Consider the following 25,876-nt stretch of genomic DNA (forward strand, 5'->3'; position numbering starts at 1 on the left):
AGAATGCCAATTTAATAGAAGAAAGTATTCTTGCATTGAGGGAGTACTTGGGCCTCCACTCCACTCAAGAGGGTGCTTTAAATGAGAACTAAACTCACTTTGCAAAGACACATCCCCCAAATCCCCACCTGCTCTGCAGCCCTTCCTAAGATGGGTAAACACAGGGCTGGCTTTAAGAAAGCCAGTTCATCTACTGTCTTAAAAGGCTTGAAGTTAACCAAGCAGCCACATAGCAGAGAAGCAACAAGCCCACATAGAAGAAGCACATCAATCTGTGCGATCATTGATGACGAGGTGTCAACCGGATCACATAACAGGTACCAGAAGACCCAAAACAAACAAACAAAAACCATATTGTTGAGAACAAGGGAGGGGGGGTTGGAGCAGAGACCCAAACCCCATCGGTAGATAATAGGACATCCCCTCACAGAAGGGTGACAAAGAAGGGATGAGTCAACAAGGGTGCAGTATAACACCATGAAACACACAATATCCTTCTGGTTCCTTGAGGCTTTTTCACCCCACACTATAATGAAAGGCCCCAGTCCTGCCTTTCACTTTGGCTAGACCAGAACATGTACACTGGTACAGATAAGAACTCACAACACATGGAATCCAGGTCAGATAAACCCCTCAGGTACAGAAATGGGAGTATCGATACCAGGACAGTAGGGGGAAAGTGGGGGTGGGGTAGAAAGGGAGAATGGAAGGAAATGATTGACACATACACCCCCACCCAGGGGGATGAACAACAGAAAAGTGGGTGAAGGGAGACATCGGACAGTGTAAGATGTGACAAAATAATAATTTATAAATTATCAAGGGTTCATGAGGGAGACAGGAGCAGGGAGAGAAGGGGGAAAATAAGGAACTGATGCCAGGGGCTTACATGGAGAGCAAATGTTTTGAGAATGATGAGGGTAATGAATGTACAAATGTGCTTTATACAACTGATGTATGTATGGATTGTGATAATAGTTGTATGAGCCTCCAATAAAATGATTAAAAAAGAAAATCATAATAATCATTTATCAAGGGGTCACAAGGGTGGGAAGGGGGAGGGAAAAAAGAGGAGCTGATACAAAGAGCTCAAATAGAAAGTAAATTTTTAGAAAATAATGATGGCAACATATATACAAATATGCTTGATACAATTGATGTATGGATTGTTGCAAGAGCTATAAGAGCCCCCAATAAAATGATCTTAAAAAAAAAGCACAGAATAAAACTTCTATCTGCCTGAAAAAAAATTAAGAGTCAGTTTTCAACAAACTATCAGACCAATAGCAATATCTATTGTGCAGAAAAAATGATTTTAAGGTGCCTAGCCAATTCATAATCACTTCCTCCACAGGAACTCAAACTCACTGCCATTGAGTCGGTTCCAACTAAGAGCAACTGTGTAGGTTGGACAGAGTAGAGCTGCCCCTGTGAATTTCTGAACTAACTCTTTACGGTGGTAGAAAGGCATGTCATTTTCTTGTGAAGAAGCTGGTGGTTTTGAACTGCTGACTTTGCAGTTAGCAGAAAAATCTCTCTTGGTACATAGTTTTAAAAACAATTTTCATAGGACATTTAATAATAGCTCTTACAACATCAGAATAGCAAACTTCTCTTTACCCTTTATTTGTAAAGGGGAAAAAAGATTGGTACTCTTAATGTATAATATTATTTCAATTCGGTCCTCACTAGGGGAGTTACAAACCAAAATGTCTATAGAGAGTAGAGGGTACTATAATTAAAGGAAGCAGTTCAAGGGGGGTACTGCAGAGTCCCACACGACTTACCTAAACAAATTGTTACCATGCAGGGGCTAGTTTTCAAAGATGCCAAAAATCTAGAGTTTATTTTTAAATCTTTTAGGTCTTGCAGCATGGTAAAGGGTTAATGTCAGTGAGCAAATGTGGTCCTCTGGATACAAGTTTGAAACCTCTGGTCTATATTCACCGTGGAAGTTCATCTCGTACCTGGGTTTAGAAATGGTAGAGTTGCCCAGAACTGCATACACTTCAGCAATTCAGAGTTGGCTGTGGGTCCCTTCACAGTTGTCCGCAAATAAAATGGTAGATAAGCGAACTTTCTGCAAAGGTACATCAGGGTGTATGTAACAAACCATGACTATTAAGAACAGTAATAGAGCAAAATAAATTATTAAATATTCTAGTCTCTCATTATTTGAACATATACCAATATGACAAGACCATCAAGTTAGTGTATATGCAAAATACTTAGCAGTGCCTGACAGATTGTCGCACTCTGGAACGGTGGTTATTTTTATTGCTGTTTTTGCTGAACGTGTTTGGCTGCTAACCAAAAAACTGCAGTACAAGTCTACTTAGAAACACACCTTCATAGAAAAGCCTCGTGATCTACTTCCAAAATATCAGCCATACACCATTGCTGAAGACAAAAATAGGTGCATAAGCAAATGTGTTGAGGAAGCTGATGGCACTCACCTATCAAAAGACACAGCATCTGGGGTCTTAAAGGCTTGTAGTTAAACAAGCGGCCATCTAGCAGAGAAGCAACAAAGGCTGTATGGAAGAAGCACACCAGTCTATGTGATCATGCGGTGTCTCTGCCAGAGCTATCAGAGGTTCCAAAACAAACAACCAAGTAGATGTGAAGGGACGCTGATGTAATTAACGCACCTATAAGATAAGTGGACAGTCCCTCTCAGAAGGGCCACACAGAAGGGATGAAAAATCGAGGATGTGGTATAGCACTGATAAACCACATAATTATCCTCTAGTTCTTTAATGCTTCCTCCCCTTACTACTATGGTTTTCTTTACCCTATTAATCATATTAGATTTGCATATGTTCATTTGTATATTTAAGATCCTTTGGTACATGAAAGCTAAAATAGATAACCCTTCAGAAACAGTAATGGGAGTAATGGTTTCCTGGGGGCACGAAGACAGGGGTGGGGTGGGGGTGGGGAATAGGGAGCTGATGAATGTATAACCCCACTGAATGGGATCAACAGAATTGTATGTGAATGAATATATTGGATTGTGTAAGATATGGGGAAAACAGGCTATCTGTAGATAAGAGCAACCAGGTTCTACAACTGAACCCAGTGTAAAGTCTAGCAAACCCTCTTCTGACATCTCTTGCTGATATTGACCACAGATTGTTCCCCTGAGGAGGGCTCAGGGCTGTCAGAGGTCAACTAGCACTTGGTCAAGATGATGAATCATTTCATTGTTTATTATGTTACCTGCTTATATTACCCATTGATTATGTAATATGTTCACTGTATGATACGTGTGCCTTTTGAAAGATCTGTAACCCATTAAATACTCATTAGAAAATACATTCACTTGGGGTACGGGAGACAAGGGGAACCCGTCACAAGGTTGGTTACATAGCCCCGCCCCCAAGCGGGACGAATAACAGAAAGGTGGGTGAAGGGACTCAATGGACAGTGTAAGACACGAAATATATAATTGATCAAGGTTTCACAAGGGTGGAAGGGGAAATAAAAAGGAGCTGATACCAAGGGCTCATATAGAAAGAAATTGTTTTGGAAATGTACAAGTGTGCTTCATACTTTTCAATGATGGACTGTTATTTGTAAGAGCCCCCAAATAAAATACTTTTTAAAAAGAAAGAAAATGCACCACTCTCTTGATCCTGACATAAGGCCAAGGAGCCCCTGTGCCCTGCTGTCTTTTTTCCACAACAGCAAAGTCACTCCGGAGGGCCCTTACCCCACAAGGGAGCACACGCTTACTCTGACTTCCATTAAGGTTGCCGAGCTGGAATTGAAAAGATGGTGTGTGTGATAGGATAGGAAAAATTAAAATTAACTTAGGTTTTTTTTTTGTTCTTGCCAGAAAGTAATGCTTAAAGAATAATGTGAGCTATGGCAAAAGGGCACAGAAAGAAAGCAGCTTAATAACCCATTTATGCTATTTTTAGCATAAAATGAATATAGTAATTTTTTAATAACCGTAACGGTTTATAGCCCATACCGATTAAAAAAAAAGTGAATGAACTGAAGGTTTCATGAGACAGCACCTCCCCATAAAATAATCTTTACAAAGAGTAACATTTGAGATGCTCAGCAGACACGCTCTTACGTAATCAGAGGTAATTATCACTGATGATGAGTCTAATCAGCCTAATGAAGGGAACATATCGATTCTCTTGACAGCTCAGCCTCCCACTGAGGAAACAGACAAACCCGAGGACAGGCGACAAAATACCTGGTCCAGTAATCCTTGAAAGAAGTCCATTCACTGTTTGTGCACATGTGTGAGTTATATGTGCTGCAGCCCTGAGGCTGAGGTTTCTGAATGAACAGAATTACAAGCCACGGAGATGAAAAAATCAGTGAAGTTCATGAGTAAAACGGAACTGTTTTGATTGAGAGACCTGACAGCCAAGGGCAACACGAGATTATAAACTGCTAAACGTGAACGGGAGGAACTTGCACGCGGTCTGAGAATCAGAATGCAGCAATTCACCACTCTGAACGTCCAGAGTGTGAAGGCTGGTTTGTAGGAGCTCACTGCACCGCCTGGGGAGGCATTCTGTCATAGCAAGTACTTCCGAATGGTTGTGTTTACTGTTCTTAAAGCCTTTAAGTTTGAAATTGTTTCAAAACAAACACGACAAAATGGCCAATTTCCATACACTTCCTGCATTAACTTGGGGGGAAAAAAGTGTGTGCCATAGAATTTCATTTTCACAAAATAAAGATTTTTTTGTTGTTCTTTTTCTTCAAATTAAAGTTTTCACCTTTCACATGGTCTACTTTTACAGCTTATTTATTGTTCACCTTCTGCATCGCTCCACTAGGTCTTACGAGGCAGTGCTTGTTTGTTTGTCTTGTTTTCCATCAATGCACCGGAGTCCTGGGCCCTTGGCAGACAAAAGATGTCGAGTGAGTAAACGGAAGGAACGGAGGGCATACACCTGGAGCTCTCCTCGGGACTGTAAGCGCCACGAAGGCAGGGATTTCTGCGACGGTGTGCATGAAGCATCCCCAGAACCTTGAACGACGCTGGCGCGCCGAAGAGCTGAATACGCCTGCGTGGCCGGGCCGGGCCGGGCCTGCTGGACCAGAGCCCAGGGAGGACGCGACCCCGGGCCGCCCAGAGCTCCTGGTTGCTCACCTGGGCGTCAGGCCGCCTCTCTTCCACATCCCAACACCTCTGCTGTCCCGACCGGCGTGTGTGGAACCGCGTCCTCTTCTCGCCCTTCTCAGGGTGCCTCCCGGCCCTTTCCTTCTCTGGCTCCAAGAAGCCGTGGAGAACGACCAACTGGGACTGAGGAAACCCCGACGCCCAAACTCCCCGGCTCCGCGGTCCCCGAACAGAACGCCCTCGGAGCTTTGACTGTGTCACCGCCCTTCGAGCCGCTCCCCGCGTCACCGGTCACAGGGCGCTCAGGGCGAGAGGTCCGGGCCATACCTGTCGTTTCGCTGGTCAGAAATGGGGGCCGAGGCAAAAGGCAAGCCGTTTCACCGACCGCTTCAACTATCCCAAACGACTTTCCAACCGCTCCCACACGGCCCCGTAGGGGGCGCTGCTGAGCCGTTTCCCAGGCCCCCACCACCCCTCGCCGCCCCGCCCACCGTGGCCCGGAAGCATCTAGTAGACGCTGGGCGGAGCCCAGGGCCCAGCCTGGGCCACTTCCTTGACTTCTCACTCGCGGAACCCTTGCCGCAGCTGCGCGGGGCATTTGAACCGCCCGGAAGTGGGAGTCGGGCGACTTCCGGCCGCTACCTTGGCAGAGGGAAGAGTACCCGGAATGGCGACTAAGAAGTTGGCCCGGTACGGCAGGGGGACCCGGGCAGGGCTGGGGACGAGATGAGCTTGACGGTAGCTTCCGTTCCCTACAGCTCCGTGTCTCCGACCCGCTTCTCTGGCCAGACAAAATGGCCCCTGTCGGTACCCGGGTTCGAGCCTCAGGCCCGCAACACTGGGCCGAGAGACACGGAGGAGACCTGAGTTCTTAGGCGCGAGACCATAAGCCAGTCTTTGCTTCATTCAGGCCCCCGGGGAACCCTTGAACGTGACAACACGCCCCCTGCCCCCCGCCTCCCGCACTACCAAGCTGTTTACCCCGCAACTTCCTATTGGTCCTTTTGAGTCCATATGGATCGGCGTGTACTTTTTCCTGATTATCATTGAGCATGCTGTTCCCGCTTTTGATTACTCGAAGCAGTCTAATGCCCTATTGAATAGCATGAACTTGAGATTTAGGCAGTCGCGTGTACTGCTGACCATATGAGCGATTTGAGGGATTTACGTCTCGGAAATCCTAGTGTATGGGGTCGCTAGGTGTTGGAAGGACTTGTAAGTCAATTGCGGTCATCTACGTTTTGCACCTGCTACCTGTTGTGACTGGAGTCGGGTCCCACTCCTAGCCGTCCCGTGTACATCAAGAAACACGTCCTGGCCCTGTGCCACACTCACAATTGTTCTTATAGTTCACTTATTGTTGCGACCACTGTGGCTCTCCATCTGGTCGAGGACCTTCCTCGGTGTTCACTGCCCATAGACTTTACCAAGCATGATGTCCTTCTCCAGGGACGGGTGTCTCAGTCCTGCTACATAGTAAACCTAAGACCAGGGTGGCCGTTAGGATGATGTTCCAATCTAATTCAGGGTCCCCTCCGAGATCACAACTCAATCATTTATGAGAGTGTATTTGCCACAAGCCAAATACCCTTAGTTTGGTAGCCTATGAAAAAAAAGAGTGTGAACTATGTATTAATACTGGGGTTACATTTTCAGGCGACTTGGATTAATTAGGAAGAAGTCATTTGCACCAGTAAATAGAAATCTACAAAGAAGCAAATACCGTAAGTGGTGTGTTTGTGTCCTTCGGTTCCTTAGTTGTGCACTTTCATACTGAAAAGGTCTAAGGGTACCTTCATCTATTGCAGAGCAGTTGTTTGACTACTTCATAGTCATTGATTTTGAGTCCACCTGCTGGAACGAGAGGAAGCACCACCGTAGCCAGGAAATAAGTAAGTGGATGGCTTGTGGCCAACGCTAACACTAGATGAATCACTTTAATGTTGATAGCTAGTCAGTAGTTAATTTAGGAAAATTAGTGTAACCTTTGAACTTTCCTTAGAAAGCAAGACAAAGAAATGCCCGTCTTCAGTAATGGGTCATCCTATACAATACAGTGCACCTGTGAAAGCCGGAGCCTGTGTAAAGTGGAAAGCTGTCTGAGAAGCCCACTACTGTCAAGTCAATTCAAATGCACAGGGAACCTGTAGGAGAGAAGAGTACTGCTCCTCAGGCTTTCAGAGGTTAGCAATCTCTATGGGAGCAGACTGGGTCGTCTTTCTCCCATGGAGCGGCTGGTGCATTCAAACCGCTGGCCTTTTAGGTAGTAGCCAACTCTTTACCCAGTACTGCACCAGGGCTCCTTCACTAGAACCAAACTCACAGCCCTCAAGTCAGTGCTGACTCATAGCCACCCCCTTGTGGATTGCCGAAACTAACTGTTTAGGGGAGTAGAAAGCCCAGTCTTTCTCCCATGGAGCCGCTGGTGGCTTCAAACCACGAACCATGTAGAGGCAGCTCAACTCGCAGGGCTCTTTAGGAACATGCCGATGTTTTCCACTAAAGGAGCTATAGCAAAGTGGTAAGACTACACCCTGTCAAAGGCAAAACCTTTCCAGGCCCCAAAAAGACAGTCTCCACTGAGTTTGGCTCTCACAGGTTTCACAAATTATTTTCGAATTGCATAAGAGCCTCTTTGGCATAGATACTGGAAAAACACATTGCAAAAGAGGAGTGTATTTCAATTTCCATTAGTATTTGTAATTGTGGAATTGTGCTCAATATTTTCCTTTTGAGTAGATACATTCAAATCTGAATGTCAGTCTTATAGTTTATCTTTGGTATAATGTTTATTGCAGTGCATTGTTGGGACATTTTAATATTCTTTAAAACAATGATTGTTTAATAATGCTATGCTGTCAGTGTATTTCATTTAGGGTCATAGCATTAATTTAGCAATTATATGCTTAAATGTCAATTGATTTTTTTCATTTAGTTGAATTTCCAGCAGTATTGTTGAATACATCTACTGGAGAGATTGAATCTGAGTTCCATGCTTATGTTCAGCCGCAGGAACATCCCATTTTATCTGAATTTTGCATGGAACTGACAGGCATAAAGCAGGTATGCTCTCTTAGCCCAGCTGAAGCCAAGCCGAAATGCTGCAAATTTTACGACTCAGAAAAAGGATGAAAAGAATAAAAAGCTATACATTTATCAACAATCATGTTACCTGGTACTTCACACTTACTACAATAATAAAGCATGTAATCCTGACTGTTTTGAGCACTAACAACATACAACTGAGGTACCAAGGGAGTGTTATGCCGGCTGCGATGGTTAAGGTCAACTTGCGTGGACTATGATGCTCAGTGGTTTGTCGATCACACGTGATGTAATTGGACAGTGCTGTAATGTTGTCACACTCCCATTTTGCTATCCGATGTGGCCAGCCTCCATTTTTGTGTAATGCCATTTTTTACATCAACAACCTGGCATTTGAAAACTAACCTTCTCGATAAGTGAGAAGTAGGTATTTACTACTTACAGTTAAAAGAAATAATGTGCTCTTTAGAAGTCTATTCGAATCGTAGTAATGAGAAGGCATTGTGTTATAAGAATGAAGATGAAATTTATTTTATAGATATTAAGTGACTCAGATTTGGCTTTAATTTCTATGGTATGAGTTTCATATCTGTGGTTTTAGGTTGGTTTAGAACACTAACTATAGTATTTTCTTTCTTCCATATGTTTTAACATCTCAACAAACTCTTTACCAGAAGGAGTTCCTCTTATCCCCCATAGCAGTTACCTATAGTAAATTCTCAAAAATTACAGAATTTGACTGTTGAATTGAGATTTTGTAACTATTTAGGTTCAAGTTGATGAAGGAATCCCTCTGAAGATTTGCTTATCACAGTTTTGTAAATGGATTCATAAGATTCAGCAACAGAAGAACATAATTTTCCCTAGTGGAATCTTGAATTCTTCCAGTTCCGAAGTAAAATTATGCGCCTTTGTTACTTGGTCAGGTAAGAAAATAAGCATCTAATTCATTATCTCTAAGAAAAAGTATACTTATAAATCTCCTAGGTCACAAAAAGAAATACAAGTGCCTAATGAATATCAACTAAGAAAAATAAATTCATTAATATTTTTTAAATTACTATTCTAGGGTACTGTAGAAATTTAAGCTTTAACTTTTAAAAATCTTTCTAGAATGATTATCTTTGTTCTTCACATTCCAATTAACTATGATGAAGTGAAACTTATTACAGTCTTGTATAGGAAGTGTTCTCATTTTGCTTATATCCTTTGCTTTTATACTTTGAGACTTCTTTTTCTTTTAATCATTTTATTGGTGGCTGATACATCTCTTATCACAATCCATCCATCGATCCATCCATCCATTGTGTCAAGCACATTTGTACATTTCTTGCCCTCATCATTCTCCAAATATTTGCTTTCCACTTAAGCCCTTGGTATCAGCTCCTCATTTTTCCCCCCCCCTCCCTCATGAACCCTTGGTAATTTATAAATTATTGTTATTTTGTCATGTCTTAAACTGTCCGGCATCTCCCTTCACCCACTTTTCTGTTGTCTGTCCCCCAGGGAGGAGATTATATGTAGATCCTTATAACTGGTTCCCCCTTCTACCCAACCTTCCCTCCACCCTCCGGTATCACCACTCCCACCACTGGTCTTCTTATACTCTTCTAACTCAAGGTCGGTGGTTCAGTCCACCAGCTCCAGGGAAGAAAGCGAAGGCTATGTCTGCTCTTATAAGCATTTACAGTCTTAGAAACTATAGGATTGCTGTGGGTCAGAATTAACTCATGGAAGTGGGTTAAAGTAGATAGATAAAGGTGGGTGGGGTGGAGAACTTGATACAGTATTACCATGGCTGTGCCATGGATAGCATAGTGTTGACAATCATCTTTTTATTTGCTGTACAGTATTTGGTTTCTCAAGCACATAAGTACTTTGCTGTAACATTGAAAGCAGGTAACCTTCACATAGACTTTATAATTTGATATCTTTCCCCTTCTTTCTGGAATATGCATTGTATTTTATTGGGGTGCTTACGAAATGTTGAAACTTAGTCACCAACCTAATTTCTTATTAAGTGTGTAAAGTGAATGCTTATTAGATATTAGTAGCAATTAAACATCATTGTTATGTTCCCCATCATATCCCTGCATTTTACTTAAAAATATGCTAGCACCATTGCCTTTGTTCTCTCTAAATGTCCTCCATACAGACTGGGACTTGGGGGTTTGCCTGGAGTATGAGTGCAAAAGGAAACAGCTGTTAAAACCCATCTTCTTAAATTCGTGGATTGATCTCCGAGCAACTTACAAGGTAAGGGTCCAAAGACTGAAGCATATTCTTTTCCATCTATTGAAAAATGAGTACATTTATCTCCACACATGGCTACAACTTTCTACCAAAAAAAAGGTTTCTTTTAAAATGTTTCCATGAATACTCTTCCCACCCCCCACCCGAATACACCTTCTTTAAGTGTGTAAAAATGGCAATAAAAATCAGTACGTTTAAATATGACATAAGTGGTTAATAACAAGCTTCTCAAATAGTAATTGGGTTTTGAGATATTATCTTCTTTTATTTCCTTAGCTTTTCTACCGAAGAAAACCAAAAGGACTAAGAGGTGCTTTGCAGGAAGTGGGAATACAATTCTCAGGACGAGAGCACTCTGGTAAGCATAAAGTGAAAAATCATGTCATAAGTGTATTTTATTTTCATCAGATGTTTCATATGAATTGCATTTATTTTACAATACCATCAGTGTGTTAGTCTGGGTACTTTAGAGAAACAAATCCACAGAAACTCACATATAAGAGAGAGTTTTATATAAAGGGTAAGTGTGCATCAAGAAAACATCCCAACCCAGTGCTGCCCAAGCCCACAAGTCCAACATTAACCCATATGTCCAACACCAATCCACAAAGTCCTCCTCCATCTCACAAAACACACAATGATGCCGACTGCAGGAGGAAAGCCGAGTCAGTGATTGTGTAGGCATCTCAGTGCTGGCAGGGACCTCTATACAGGTGCTCTAGCACTCAGGGCTGCATTGGGGTAGGTCCATGTGGCTTCTCCTTGGGGATGTCTTGCAGGAAGTGAGCATTGCCAGCTAGAGCAGAGAACTGGCTAAGGCAGCTGCACTCTGGTCTGACCATCACAAAGCAAGAAACCCGAGAACAGGAAAGGCGAGGCTCACTGAGCCATTTATCCCTCCGCCCTTCAATTAACCCCACATGTGTTTATGGGCCAGGTTGGCACAATAAACTAACTACCTCAGTCAGTAACAAATACCTTTCAGTCAAAACTCCTCCTACAACTCAAGTTGTTTGCAAGACTTTCATATTACCACCACAATAAAGGGAATCTCCCAAGGAAGGGGGTGGCACATGAATATTTTGGTTTCCTAGTGCATATAAAAGTTATGCTTGCACTCACACTGTAGTATGATCTAATAAGTGTGCAATAGCATTATGAAAAACATTTGAAATATGGTTATGAACTACCAAACTGTAACACAGGCACAAAATGAGCATTTGCTGTTGGAAATGGTGCTGGCAGACCTGCTCCAAAGACACTGTATCTGGGAAGCAAAATAAAGTGACACAAATAAAATGAGGTGTGATTCTACATTACTGCCATCTAGTGGCTTTCTAGTTTCTCAGAAGATTGAAAAGAATTATGCAGACCAAATGGAGATTAAACAAAGCCCCAACTAGTACAGAGGACTAGTGAAAAAGTAGACTAGACTACTAGATAACTCACAAATTTTGGTTCCTTCAGAATGTTGGTCACATTTTGTGGAGGTCAGTAGATGGTCATGAAACTAACAATCTGCCACAATTTCCATCTACCATTACCACCAGTTACTGTAGATGCCAACCCAGGCATTGTTCCATTGGGTTTTCAATGGCTGCTGGATTTTTGGGGAAGTTAATCATGATATAGTCTATAAGATAGCGGGTTATGTGGTTTGGATGTGGTGTGGACGCTATTTTATATACAGGTAGTCCCCAGGCTATAAACAAAATCTGTTCCTGAGTTAGCCTAATTTGAAATAGTCAAATATAAGGCTTAATATACAAAGAGGCTTCAGAAAATTCATGGAAAACGTCCATTTATCTCTTCATTTTATTTCTCCATAACTTTTTGGAGCCCCTTGTATAGTATGTAGTGTACCTTTCTATGCATAAAAAACATTAAAAGAACTCATTCAGGTTCACTAAAACATAGTTAACATAATAAAAGACCAAACTCACTGCCTTCAAGTTGATTACAGCTCTTAGTGGTCCTGTAGCACAGAGTGGCCTGCCCCTTTGGGTTTCACAAGCTGTAAATCTTTACAGGAGCAGAAAGCCTCAGCTCCAGTGGAGTGGCTGGTGGGTTCAAACTACTTACCTTGCCATGAGCAACCCAGCATGTAGCCCATCAACCACACAGGCTGGGCTCCTTTAACATCACAATGTAGTGATGGTAATGTTTTGGTGTACAGATGTCCCAAAGTATCGTCCATTTGTTGTGGATCATTGTTGTGTACCTTGGGTTTTTAATGTAATTGCCTTTTGTGGGTTAGGACCATGGTTGTATATGTGGTTGCTCGAATGGACATGATGCAGTGCAGGATGCAATCACACTTTTCTACCAAGGCATCACTTGGTGAACTGTTGATTAGCAGCTAAGTACATTAAGCATTACACCTCCCAGGAACTCCAATTTCCATGTAAGTGGTAGGTTGGTTGTTTTTTTCTGTTGGTGGTGGCGCTTTGTTTTGCTGTATTTCCTTACATTAGTACTATCAAGTTTAGTGTTTAATACCTGTTTCCTCAGGGTTGGATGATTCTCGGAATACTGCTTATCTTGCCTGGAAAATGATCAGAGACGGTTGCATAATGAAAATTACTAGATCTTTGAATAAGGTTAGTTTTGCCTCTATATTTTATCTTCTCAAACCCCCAAAGTAATCATAGACTCACTGAAATGTCCATTTCATCTGTGTAGTCTTTAAAAAAATTTTTTTTAATTTTTATTTATTTTTTAATCATTTTATTGGGGGCTCGTACAACTCTTATCACAATCCATACATCCATCCATTGTGTCAAGCACATTTGTACATTTGTTGCCATCATCATTCTCAAAACATTTGCTTTCTACTTGAGCCCTTGGTTTCAGTCCTCATTTTCCCCCTCCCTCCCTGCTCCCCCTTCCCTCACGAACCCTTGATAATTTGTAAATTATTATTATTTTGTCATATCTTACACTGTCCGACATCTCCCTTCACCCACTTTTCTGTTGTCCATCCCCCAGGGAGGAAGTTATATGTAGATCCTTGTAATCGGTTCCCCTTTTCAACCCCACCCTCCCTCCTTCCACCCTCTGGTATTGCCACTCTCAGCACTGGTCCTGAAGGGATCATCTGTCCTGGATTCCCTTTGTTTCCAGTTCCTATCTGTACCAGTGTACATCATCGGGTCTAGCTGGATTTGTAAAGTAGAATTGGGATCATGATAGTGCGGGGAGGAAGCTTTTAGGAACTAGAGAAAAGTTGTATGTTTCATCATTGCTACACTGCACCCTGACTGGCTCATCTCCTCCCCTAGACCCTTCCGTAAGGGGATGTCCAGTTGCCTACAGATGGGCTTTGGGTCCCCACCCTGCACTCCCCCTCACTCACAATAATATGATTTTTTTGTTCTTTGATGCCTGATAACTGATTCCCTTCGGCACCTTGTGATCACACAGGCTGGTGTGCTTCTTCTATGTGGGCTTTGTTGCTTCTGAGCTAGATGGTCGCTTGTTTACCTTCCAGTTTTTAATACCCTAGATGCTATATCTTTTGATAGCCGGGTATCATCAGCTTTCTTCATCACATTTGCTTATGCACCCGCTTTGTCTTCAGCAATTGTGTCGGGGAGGTGAGCATCATGGAATGCCAGTTTAATAGAGCAAAGTATTCTTGCATTGAGGGAGTGCTTGAGTGGAGGCCCAATGTCCATCTGCCATCTTAATACTAAACCTATAAATATATGCACATAGATCTATTTCCCCATCATCATATATAATTATATTTACATATGTACATGCCTTTATTTAGACCTGTGTAAATGCCCATTTGCCTCCTAGTTCTTTCCTCTATTTCCTTTTACTTTTCTCTTGTCCCACTATCATGCTCAGCCTTCATTTGGGTTTCAGTAATTCCTCTTGGTTACATTACCCTTGATCATGCCCTACCAGACACCCTACACCCTCTTCACCACCGATTTGGAACACTTGTTGTTCCCGTGTCCCTGGGTTTGTGAACACTGTGTGATTGTTTATACATGGTGGTGCAATGGCAAGCACTTGGCTGCAAACACAGCATAGTGAGTCAAACTCACTCAGCAGCTCGTGGAAGAACAACCTGGCAGCCAGCTGCCATAAAGATGACAGCTAAGAAGCCCTGTAGGGTTATACTCTGTCACATGGCATCCTTTGGAGTCAGAATGGACTCAGTGACATTTTCTCTTTTGTCTTGTGTGGGAGACTGAAGCAATTAGAAATGCACAGTTTCAAAGCTCTTGAATTTGTCTGTGGAATCACAGGTACCCCCTAAGAAGAATCCCAACATTTTGGCCAGCAATTTGAATAAGGATCATGTTGAAGACAGTTCTGACTGTAGCAGTACCATCCAGGTTCCCAGTCCCTTTGATACGGAGCCTAAGAGTGCTACAAATGCTGGGGGCGAAGTTCAAATGAGATCAGCTTGTATGAATTCTTCGAAAAAGGTCCAGCAAGATCAGTTACAATTAAGGATCAGCATGAAAGACGATCTTCAGAGTATCAAAAGCTGTTTATCTCTTTCCACTAATAAGTCTTTTACTTCGCTGGGACAGTTGCAATCCCCCAGCTTCAATTCAACTATCCACATGCAGAAAAAAATAAAAAATGAGCACCTTGCATTTGATACTAAATCTCACTCTTCGACAGCTGGTTCAGGATCATTATTTGTTTCTACCACCATTTCATCAGTTAATCATGTTTCTGATACGGAAATTACTTCTGCTCTTGACTGTTTACCTATGTTGGCTGATTGGGAGGATGTAGCTTTACTGCCAGCATCTCAGCCTGAGCAAAATAAAGGTTGTACACATCCCATTAGTGACTCAAATTTAGACATTTCCTTTAATTCTACAGAAGGATTAATGGTTTTGAAAGAACCTGAAATGCTAAATTGTGAAACTTGTAGTGGTATAGAAGAAAGCCCTCAAAAACTTGAGACCTCTAAGTCTATTGTATATAAGAGCCCTCATACTACTATTTACAATGTAAAAAAAGTCAACGACCCAGTTTCACATGTTTCTGCCTTTAAGTTGCCGGAACCCAAATCAAGTGCCTTCAACAACATGAATGTCAATTTGACTCATTCTTCAATTTTGGGGAAACAGCCTCTTTTTTTAGGCAGTACTAAAAGGAGCCCCCCCAGCCCCCCAGCTTTCCCACCAACAAAAAAACAGACCTTCACTATTCATGAAGAAAAGTCTACTTCATCTGGTTGCTCCCCAGCAAGAAGTACCTCCCCAAAGATTCACCCCTCTGTGTTAACGTCTGCAGTTAATATACAACAGTCTTGGAAGAGGGGCAGAGTAACACCTCCTTTGTGCAGGTGTGGCCGGAGATCGAAGAGACTTGTTGTTTCTAATAATGGACCAAACCATGGAAAAGCCTTTTACTGCTGCCCTGTGGGAAAATACCAAGAAAGTAAAAAATCCTGTGACTATTTCAAGTGGGACCAGACCCTTGAAAAGGAGAGAGCCAGAAATACAGTATTGGCTCATTCCCCTGGGGGACTCACGGGTCGGGCTCCAGAAATGAGCCCAATGTCTGACAAAAGTGTACGTTTTTCTACCAAAAATTGTTTGAGATTGAGACCTTCAATGAGGAGTTGATAGACTGCTTTTTATACCAAAATTAAGTTGTTAATGTGACTTTTAATGTAAAGGGGCAAAGCATGTAGGACTATAAGTGATGAGAACAAAGAGGACACGTTTGAATTTTAAGAGAGAAAATTTTCATGGCCTTACAATTTTATATACTACTTCATTCTTCCATTTGCCTTTTGTTTGTTCATGTATGAATTCAAATTGTTCCTTAAATTTCCAAAAAAGTATGGGTATTATGCTACTGTCGTAAAGAAACCTGGTGGTGCAGTGGTTTAGTGCCTGTTAATGGAAGGCATGGCGTGTTGAACCCACCGGCCACGCCAAGGGAGAAAATGTGGCAGTAAAGATTGCCACCCTGGAAACAGTTCTGTGGGACAGTTCTCGTCTGCTAAAGTCTTAATAAGTTGGAACTGACTCTACACTAACATTTTTGGTTTTAGTATCTTACACTTTCATTTATATTTGTATATATTAACATTAGTGAATTTTTCATTTCTTCAGAATCACACACAAAATTATATTTATTACTGTATAAGCGGACCTGAATATCAGCCGAGGCATCTAATTTTACCACAAAAACTGCATTAAAAATGTGCTGAAAAACTTGGCTTATACACGAGTATATACGGTAGATTAAAGATAGTAAGAATCAATGGTATATGAGATCCTTTGACCTTGAAATAAATTTTAAAAATTCTGCTCATAGGCATAGGAGAATCCTTGAGATGGTTGTACAGTATGCATAACCCCTGTGATGTGCCCGTTGTGTATGTTAAAATACAGTATTTGACTAAAGATGACTAATTAGAAATCCTTACTCTGTTTTCAGGTGCATACTTGATGATTTCCATAATGTTAATCTCCTGTCTGATATATTTTTTATTTTTCTAAAAATTGTATATATTGTTTGGTTTTGGTAGAAGGATTGAAAATAGTAAATTGGAAGAGTGATTTTAAAAGCAACAGTATAGAGATTTGATTCAGATAGATTTTTAAATTCTTCTGCAGTTGGTAATATTTTTATATTACTACATTATAAGAAAAATGATTCCAATACAAAATCTTTACAGATTGTTGTATTTCAAAATCCATTCTCGATGTCATAACCATAAGATATTTTAAATCAGTGATATAAGCATACTGCAATTTTTTATCATTTCTCCATAATCTTGTGGATATTACAGAATCTTTGGCGTAGAGGCACTGCGGTAATTAATGGAATGTATGAATTTAAGTTCCTCCCCACTCTTTTTTTCTCAGTTCATTTCTTTTTATCTTCCCACTGACGGTCTTTGGCAGCTCTTGAATAAATTCTACCTGTTGGTATCAAAGGCAAGAAAATTAGCCCAGAATTTTTTACATAAATGTATTTAGGTAAAGTCAATTTATGTAGCAGTTCTATTATGAATTCTAAATGAGAGAATTAGGACACCCATGTTAATGAGCTTTGGGCAATGACCAAAAAGAGAAAATAGTGTTAAGGAGATTTTTCTTGATTTCTGTTCATTGAACCAGTGGCCCAACAAATTCAGGTAGGGGGTTAATTTCTATCTCAAAAGATTCTTCTGATTTTCCTCCATTTGTCATTAGTTGAGCTTGGAACATTTAGCATAGCACTTTTTAGGAGAGTGTTCATTGGTGCTGGGTAGGATGGTGGCGGTGCACTTCTGCCTCTAGGTTTCCCCTTTGGGCTGCTAGGAATTGCCTATCACTGTTCCCAGTCCCTTCTCCCAACCAGAGAAGCCTTCCCCTCTGTTCTAGGCACACAGTTAGTTACTCTCTGGCTTATGCTCATGGCTCAGGTACCATATGGCACCTGGCCAACCCCACTCCTATATCCTTGGTGTGGAGAAGACAAGATCTCCCATTGTTGAGAAGCTGATCTCACTGCCTCTTGTGAGTCAAGAATTATTCCAGGCATTCGTTGAGTATCTGATCTGTGTCTGTTGACAACTTTGAACACTGACACAACAACTCAGCAAAAAAGAGCTGGGGTGGGGGGGACTGAGATTTTCTCAGAATACTGAGCAAATGCTCATCATAATTAGAATACTTACCTTTCTGGGATATTTGTAAGGTGCCGTCATCTTCTTTACATGCTCCTGAATCTCCTTTTTTAATTGCTCTTGGTCACATGACTTGTAATCAGCATTCAGAACAATAAAAGCTTTTACTACCTAAAATCAATATTTAAAATGCCAGAAAAATAAGTTGTGTAGCCCTGTTTGTAATGTGTCCGTATTTGCTTTTTTCCCAACGGGGTTTGATCCTTATCTCTGATCCTGTCAGCCAACCCTATATACCTCCTTGTCTGTACCTGATAAAAATGAGAGATTCTGGAACAACCTTTACTTTTGTTTATAGTCTAACTCTTGAACATTCTCATCTTGACCTCTAATTTCTGACCTGTTCATGATGATCTCTGCCCTTGACCTGTTGCTTTATTTTTTGTCTCTCCTTCAATAAGGACAGACATTTGGCACTGCCCTAAATAAAGCCCTTTGGATTTCTAATCTGTGTTCTTACTTCCCTGAGCTCCCACCAGGTTGGCCACATCATCAACTGTGAGAAAATAGTGATCTGTACTTTACAGCCACCCACTTGTATTTCCTTTATAGGAGCACTGAGAAACCAAAAACTAAACAAGAGTACCGTTAAGCCAAACCAATTGGTGGGGGTGGGGTGGGGGTAGGGGTGTCACGCAGCACTAGTGAGAGTGGGCTTCCAGAATCTGTTTTGTTCATAGTTTATTTTCTGAATCTTCTACTTACTTAGCCTGCTTCTGATGTCAAGCACAGCACCTGTGTCTGATCTTGCTCTTATCCCTGATGTCCAATGCCAGCCAGTCCTCAGCTATACAACAAAGCTCTCACCCAGCCAGGGGTGTGCCTTGGTTGTTGGCATTTACATCTTTGCCCTTGTTTGTGTGGAAAAGAGTAAAATTCTTTCCAGTACTGATTTTCCCATCTTAATCTTAGCAGTTCAGATTTGTGTATTTCTCTCTGACCTGCTTATTTAATAATGATTTTCTAGCTGACTTGAAATTTAGTGTCTGAATCATGAGTAATTCCTTTTCAGTGAATTATGTTTTTTTAAAAAATATGTTAGATTGCTAACAAATTACAAAGTTGAGACGAGTCGATTCTTTTACCTCTCCTCTGATGGCATCTGGACTGCTGACAACAGCTGATTCCACAACCGCAGGGTGCTCAATCAGCGCACTTTCTACTTCAAACGGCCCGATTCGGTAGCTGGGAAATAAAGCATACAGCAGGAATTCATAAAGGTGAACAGCAAGTTAAATTACTCCAGGACCTAATGATCCATTAATAAAGACATCTGCAGACATTACCCAGAGGATAATATGACATCATCTGATCTTGCAACGAACCAGAAATAACCATCTTCATCCATATAAGCCCTGTCTCCGGTGATGTAGAAATTGCCTCGTAGAGTTGAAGCTGTTTTTGAAGGATTATCCTGCAAAACAAATACTCTCATTGTAATGTTATTATGACTGTAACTATTCTGCTTTGTTGAGTGTTTAAAAATTCTGTTGTGAATTTAACACAAAATTTGCCATTTTAGTCATTTTTAAGTGGACAGTTCAGTGGCATTAGTCATCATGTACAACCATCATTTCCAAAATTATTTGTGTTTTTGAATCCTGTGTGTGTATTAAATATATAGGTAACAAATCATTTGCCAGTTCAACATATGTATAATTCATTTGCATTTTTAAATGCCCAAAGGAAACATGTTTGCCTGCTTTAGAGAAGCTTATGGAATAAAACAACGAAAAGGAGCCAATGTAAGATGGGGTTACATTCCAGCAAGAAGTTAGCCCAACATAAGAAAGCTAAATGGCAATCACAATCCTTAGGCCTCCATCCTGAGAATTGTCTCAGTTGGATCAAGACCAAATAGTGCATGCGTTCAGAGCCCAGAGGAAAGGAGAAATAAGTCTGGTTAAACCTACGCTGGAAAAGAGGATAATCAGAATTATAGGGAAACACCAACATCTAATGGGCTTTGGTTTTGTGTTGAGTTTTGTTTTGGTTTACACAGAACTAGAGTGCTGGTGCTGTAACTGGCTTCTTGCTGTCATCAAACAGGCCAGGGTAGAACTACCCCTGTGGGTTTTGAGACTGACTTTACAGGAGTAGGAAGCCTCATCTGGTAGTTTTGAACTGCTAACCTTTTGGTTAGCAGCTCAATGCATTAAAAAAAAAAAGTGTTACATTATGTAAAGTTAACTGACAAGTACTGCCTGGACATTTTATCTAATTTATATACCATGATTAGTGATAAAATTATGCTTACAACCATTAAAGAGTTTTGAAAAAAAAGATCCATTGTCAGCAAGACCCTGTGTGACAAAGCAGAACGTCCCCCATGGGTTTTGCAAGGCTATAGAATCTTTACAGAAGCAGCCGGTGGGCTTGAATGGCCAGCCTTTGGGTTGGCAGCTGAGCTCTGCTAGCTGAGCTCTGCGAGCACTCTTCCACTAGAACTCCAAGGAGCTCTGAAGGCTTCTAGTGAATGGAACAAACTCCGCCCCTTTTCTCACCCCTCCCTCCCTTCTCAAGATTTCAGGGTATTGATTGGGTCATGTTTTAGTGGAGAAAGTCAGTGAGTGGAAAGACTGTCTTTCCAGGGGTCACCCTTGCCTTCACGGACCTAAAGCAGTGATCTAGCTTAGATGGGTCCATTTGCTCCTGTCCAGGAAGCATTTGGGTACACCTCAGTACCCTCTTGTATACACCTGGATCAAGTGTGGGAAAGAGAAAGGTTCCTGAGGCCACATGCTTTTCACCGAGTTCTCTGTACTGAGACTTCAGACGTAGACTGAGGCAGCAATAAAATGCTTCCTTTCCTTTTGCATTAACCACAGTGGTCATATGGTTTGGTTTTCCCGGGATAGTCTTGGTTTATGCCTGTGGTACCAGTGTACTTTTTCTTTTCTTCCTTGTTTTTTTTTTTAACCTGTAACAGTTTTATCGATGTATCATACAATTTCAACAGTTTGAATATTTTAAAGAGTTGTGCAATCACCACAATTTTAGAATTCCTTTTGTACTCATTGTTCTTAGCTACTCGTTTCCCCCCACCCTCCCCTGCCATAATCTTAAACTGTTAATCTAGTTATTATCTTTGTAGACTTACCTATCCTGGATTTTATATAAAGAAAATCATACAAGTACCCTTCAACAACTCCCCCCCCCAATAAAATAAAACCAGAAAACCATCAATCCACCATTGTAATTATTATCCTTTACTAATTAAAACCTTCTATTATCCTGATTTAGAGGTCAAATTATCTGGCTTCCTTATCATGCAAGTACCTTAACCCAGAAGTGATTTATAATAGAATTTGGATAGTTCTTGATCATGAAATCTCTGATTTACAATGTCTCTAGGAGACATTAAAAATAACAAGTGTTCATTAGTGTCTGTACAGGGTCCCTCATCTGCATGATGATTACTCAGGCCAGGTACCAATCCACGGCCCATCTTAGGACAAAAGCGTCCAGCACTTTTTGGAAATAACATTACTAGCAAGTCTCTTACTACATATCGAGTGAAAAGGCCAAGTGGTCGTTGAGGTAGAACTTGAATCCCAATATCTCCTTCTTGTCCAGGAGGTAGAACATTGCCATTTACATCTAAAATCTAGAATAAAACAGAATAGTTTTATTTGAGGAAATTTTTATTGCCACAAGCTGTTATTTTGCAATTTAGAGAGAGTCTTCAATTTTTTTAAACTCGTTTTATTGGGGGTTCATACAACTCTTATCACAATCCATCCATCCATCCATTGTGTCAAGCACATTTGTACATTTGTTGCCATCGTCATTCTCAAAATATTTTCTTTCTACTTGAGCCCTTGGTATCATCTCATTTTCCCCCTGCTCCTCCTCCCTCATGAACCCTTGCTAATTTATGTTACTATTTTGTCATGTCTTACACTGTCTGACGTCTCCCTTCACCCACTCTTCTGTTGTCTGTCCTCCATGTGATCAGACCCCCTTTCTATTCCACCCTCTTGGTATTGCCATTCTCACCACTGGTCCTGAGGGGTTCATCTGTCCTGGATTCCCTGTGTTTCCAGTTCCTACTGTACCAGTGTACATCCTCTGGTCTAGCTGGATTTGTAGGGTAGAATTGGGATCATGATAGTGGTGGGGAGGAAGCCCTAAAGAACTAGAAGGATGTTGTATGTTTCATCGTTGTTACACTGCACCCTGACTAGCTTGTCTCCTCCCTGCAACCCTTCTGTAAGGGGATGTCCAGTTGACTACAGATGGGTTTTGGGTCCTTAATCTGCACTCCCCCTCCTTCACAATGATATATTTTTTTGTTCTTTGATGCCTGATACCTGATCCCATCAACACCTCATGATCACACAGGCTGATGTGCTTCCATGTGGGCTTTGTTGCTTTTTAGCTAGATGGCCGCTTGTTTATCTTTAAGACCCCAGACGCTATATCATTTGGTAGCCGGGCACCATCAGCTTTCTTCACCACATTTGCTTATGCACCCATTTGTCTTCAGCGATCATGTCGGGAAAGTGAGCATCATGGAATGCCAGTTTAATAGAACAAAGTGTTCTTGCATTGAGGGAGTACTTAAGTCGAGGCCCAATGTCCATCTGCTACCTAAATGCTAAAGCTATAAATATATGCACATAGATCTATTTCCCCATCATCATATATAAATATATTTACATATGTCCATGCCTGTATTTAGACCTCTATAAATACCCTTTAGAGGCTTCAATTCTAAGTATGGATATGGAGAGTGAAGACCACCCCTCCCAAAGAATTTTATAGCTACTTGGCCGTAGTAAGAGAAGCTAGAATAAGGTCCAGTTCCCCTTCACTTAGTTTATGGAGCAGCTAGAACAGTAGGTTTCTTGACTCGTTAATGAGTGTGCCGATGTTTGAAAAATATAATACCATGAATCTGGTAGAAGTTTGACCCTGGTATTTTTACCCACCTTGTAACTATGCCCTGGGGTCACATGAGCATGAGGTGACCCCAGCCACTACATAGCTAGATCTTGAAAACCCAAGAACCAATCCCTGTGCTGCTTCCTTCATAGCATTTGTCACTAGCAATAGTATGTGAAAGAAGTTTTCTAACTTGGCCTGTTCACTATTCACAGACCATTTTTGTTGGAAGGACAAGTAGCAGACAGGTGATGGCTATTTAAACATACTCAATGGGCAGTTCTCAAGCTGCCTGTTACTTCAAATAAACAGCTGACAGCGCTCATTGCCATAAAATGTAAATTCGTGTGCAGAAATTAGGATTATGGAGAACGCATTCCTGCTACCAGTTTCTCTTCAGTTGAGATAGATGGTGATATTAACACGTACAATTTTTTGAATAATGTCATATGCTAACATTTAGAAGGAATGCGTAATGCATTACTTGATGAACCAGCATTTTCCAAATGTTGTTACTAAAAATCTAGTATAAGTGAAAAAGCCTGGTTGATTTTAATGTAATAGTATAAAAAAGGTATTGGTGAAACTACCATTTTCCATGTTTGGGTGTTGTATCAAAAGACATATACTCAGTTACCTGGAATGATATTAAAATCTTTTTCACTCTATACCCTGATGTCGTCTTAAAGTTAGTCTGCCTGCCTGAGCATGATGCTATTTTAACACCAGTCCATGTGGGATCAAATTTATAATACACGCTTGCAAGATTAGATAGAGAGACTTTTTGGGGTACTGAGCTTGTTAATGAGAGAGGGGGCAGTTGGTTGTACAGCTGCAAGGACGTCATCAGTGTCACTAAATTCTACATGTAGAAACTATGTGTTACTACGCATGCTCTCAACAAAATAAAACTAGGAAAATCTTCCCAAAAAGACAACCGGCATTGCTACTGCATTTCCCCACAGTCAACTTTATGAAACATCTCTTTTTCTCGCTAAATTGAAGTGGATGAATCGGCTCCTCTGCTTTGGGGCACGGATCTTTCAGGTAACAAAATTTACTAGGGTAACCTTTTGGTCAGTAGTAAGAAAGAGCTCAACCCTTTACACTACCAATCTTGAATAGAATGCTTGCCAGGCACGTTCTAGCAGGAAAGGGCTAACAGCCAGAATGTAAAACTCGGTAGGCAAAAGAATTCTAATCATGAACATTTCTTTTTACAGCTTGTAAATAAATAAGTAAACTATGAATTCCTACCCAGTCCTTCAAAATATGCTTGGCTTCAATTACCAAGGACTTAAGAGTTCCTGGGGAACACAAATGCACTGGACTATTAGCCACAAGGTTCAAACCCACCCAGAGGTGACCTGGTGATCTGCTTCTAAAAGGTCAAGCCTCGATTGTCTCCGGGAGCAATTTCTACTCTTCATACATGAGTTGGAATTAACCAGAACTAACAGTGACCACCCAGGGATGCTTGATGGAAAGGAAATAAGTTAACCAATCACTTGTGACTGGCCACTCTTTAATAAATGGGAAAGCATTCGCTCTCTTGGGAAGAATCTCTTCTGTTTCTTAGTGCTTAGGAGGTCCTAAAATGTTACACCATGACAATTATGTAATTTTGGAGTTCAAAGAATCTGTTACCCAGTTGGTTGGAGCACATCACCTGACACCTGAAAGTCACTGCTGATGCTCTTAGAGTACCAGTTGTACACCGTGACATTGAGAAAACCTGTTAATTTTCTCCTATCAAGCTGTTTATTGTATATTAACTTGTGAAGTTAAGACTGAACTCTGAACCAGCTCAAAGGAGAAACCTGGCTGTTTTCCTTCTGCAAGCATTGCAAGAATGAATTTAGAGTTTCTCGAATCAGCCAGGTCTCTCTGGGGCCACAATGACAGCTCTCCTGGACCCCTTGCAGTCTGCCATCGAATGGAAGTGTAGTGCTGTGGTTCTGGGGCTACCAGCGTACATCAAGTCTTTACTCTTGTGTGGTTTGTCTGTAAATGAGTCTAATGGTAATATCTCTCACATAGGTGCCTTCCGGGAATTAAAGAGGTTAATGCAAGTAAAATGCTCAGGATTGTGTGACACAACGCAGCTATCAGCAAACCAACCAACCAACCAAAACATGTTTACCCACATCCATCTGTACATAACAGCTGCATTCACCGTCACAAGACTCCTCACAAACAAAGGAGAGGGTGGGGAGATAGGCAAACCTTAACATCAAAAGCAGGAGAAGGCTTTCCCATTGAGCCAGGTTTAATTTTCATTCCCTTAAAATTTCCACAGACCAGCACCTAAGTAGGAAGGAAAAAGTGAGATCACTACCAGCAAATTTGGACTAGACTCAAAACAACAGATTCCGCTCTCCTGGAGTAGCAACATCAACATAGACAACAAAGTAACAACAATAAACTTAGAGTTACTAGACGATCCATAGTTATTCTAAACCTAAAAACCCAGCCCACTTTCGTTGATTGCAATTCCGACTCCTAGCAACCCGTAGGACGAGGTCCTGCTCCTGTCCATCTGCTTTGTAGGGTGTCCAGCTGAAAGGGTTGCGGGGGGGACCACTGCCACCTCACTCTCCTCCACAGCGGTTGGTGGCTGGTGGGTTCAAACTGCTGGCAGCCACGTGCTTTAACCACTGTGCTGCCACGTGTACTATTTTCCATTAATTTCTTCTTAATCATTTCTATAAGCTCATGAAGGAACGCTTTTAAAGTCAGTTTTGCCAAGGAACTGACCAGCAAACTTGATATTTCAAGGAACTCAGTTTTCTGGTTTTCTTTTTTTTAACCAGGCTTATTGAATTTAATTCACATGTTAAGTGACTGAATAGTTCAGAGAGAGTTTTTCTCTTGAGTAGCATCAAGGACCCCATGATGTAAGGCAGTGGTTCCCCACCTTCCTGATGCCA

The 25,876-nt window shown here is 41.4% G+C and overlaps 3 protein-coding genes across 6 annotated transcripts in view; 1 reads left to right on the forward strand and 2 right to left on the reverse strand.

The window, feature by feature from the left end:
* REXO5 (RNA exonuclease 5) overlaps positions 1-2,116 on the reverse strand; it is a 23,144-nt gene extending 21,028 nt beyond the window's left edge. The window contains 1 exon segment of the mRNA XM_045286002.1: positions 1,968-2,116. Within this exon segment, the coding sequence (XP_045141937.1) occupies positions 1,968-2,116 (149 nt within the window).
* A 3,590-nt stretch (positions 2,117-5,706) lies between these two features.
* Positions 5,707-16,517, forward strand: ERI2 (ERI1 exoribonuclease family member 2). The gene is made up of 9 exons (XM_004705737.2): positions 5,707-5,785; positions 6,752-6,819; positions 6,904-6,987; positions 8,031-8,158; positions 8,910-9,066; positions 10,296-10,396; positions 10,670-10,751; positions 12,905-12,993; positions 14,656-16,517. The coding sequence occupies exons 1-9, from the start codon at positions 5,763-5,765 to the stop codon at positions 15,997-15,999; spliced, it is 2,076 nt and encodes a 691-aa protein (XP_004705794.1). The 5' UTR covers positions 5,707-5,762; the 3' UTR covers positions 16,000-16,517.
* Positions 16,518-17,053: 536 nt separating this feature from the next.
* The window catches only part of ACSM3 (acyl-CoA synthetase medium chain family member 3), a 36,556-nt gene continuing 27,733 nt past the window's right edge, over positions 17,054-25,876 (reverse strand). For all 4 annotated transcript variants that reach the window (XM_045285985.1, XM_045285987.1, XM_004706080.2 and 1 more), the window contains 6 exons: positions 25,173-25,253; positions 21,565-21,666; positions 19,346-19,473; positions 19,145-19,244; positions 18,051-18,170; positions 17,054-17,310 (listed from right to left, as the gene is read on the reverse strand). In XM_045285985.1, the coding sequence (XP_045141920.1) occupies positions 17,224-17,310; positions 18,051-18,170; positions 19,145-19,244; positions 19,346-19,473; positions 21,565-21,666; positions 25,173-25,253 (618 nt within the window). In that variant the 3' untranslated portion in view covers positions 17,054-17,223. The remainder of the gene's footprint in view (positions 17,311-18,050; positions 18,171-19,144; positions 19,245-19,345; positions 19,474-21,564; positions 21,667-25,172; positions 25,254-25,876) is intronic.

Source organism: Echinops telfairi, unplaced genomic scaffold, assembly GCF_000313985.2.
Source record: "Echinops telfairi isolate 266 unplaced genomic scaffold, ASM31398v2 ScPeMD7_5;HRSCAF=22, whole genome shotgun sequence".
Lineage (NCBI taxonomy): Eukaryota > Metazoa > Chordata > Mammalia > Afrosoricida > Tenrecidae > Echinops > Echinops telfairi.

What these genes read in the sequence shown, in the direction of transcription:
- ERI2 (XM_004705737.2), top strand. Translation starts at nt 5,763, where the DNA reads ATGGCGACTAAGAAGTTGGCCCG. An exon ending in TCTACAAAGAAGCAAATACC is followed by an intron (nt 6,820 to 6,903) that starts GTAAGTGGTGTG and finishes CATCTATTGCAG; the next exon opens with AGCAGTTGTTTGACTACTTC. An exon ending in AACTGACAGGCATAAAGCAG is followed by an intron (nt 8,159 to 8,909) that starts GTATGCTCTCTT and finishes GTAACTATTTAG; the next exon opens with GTTCAAGTTGATGAAGGAAT.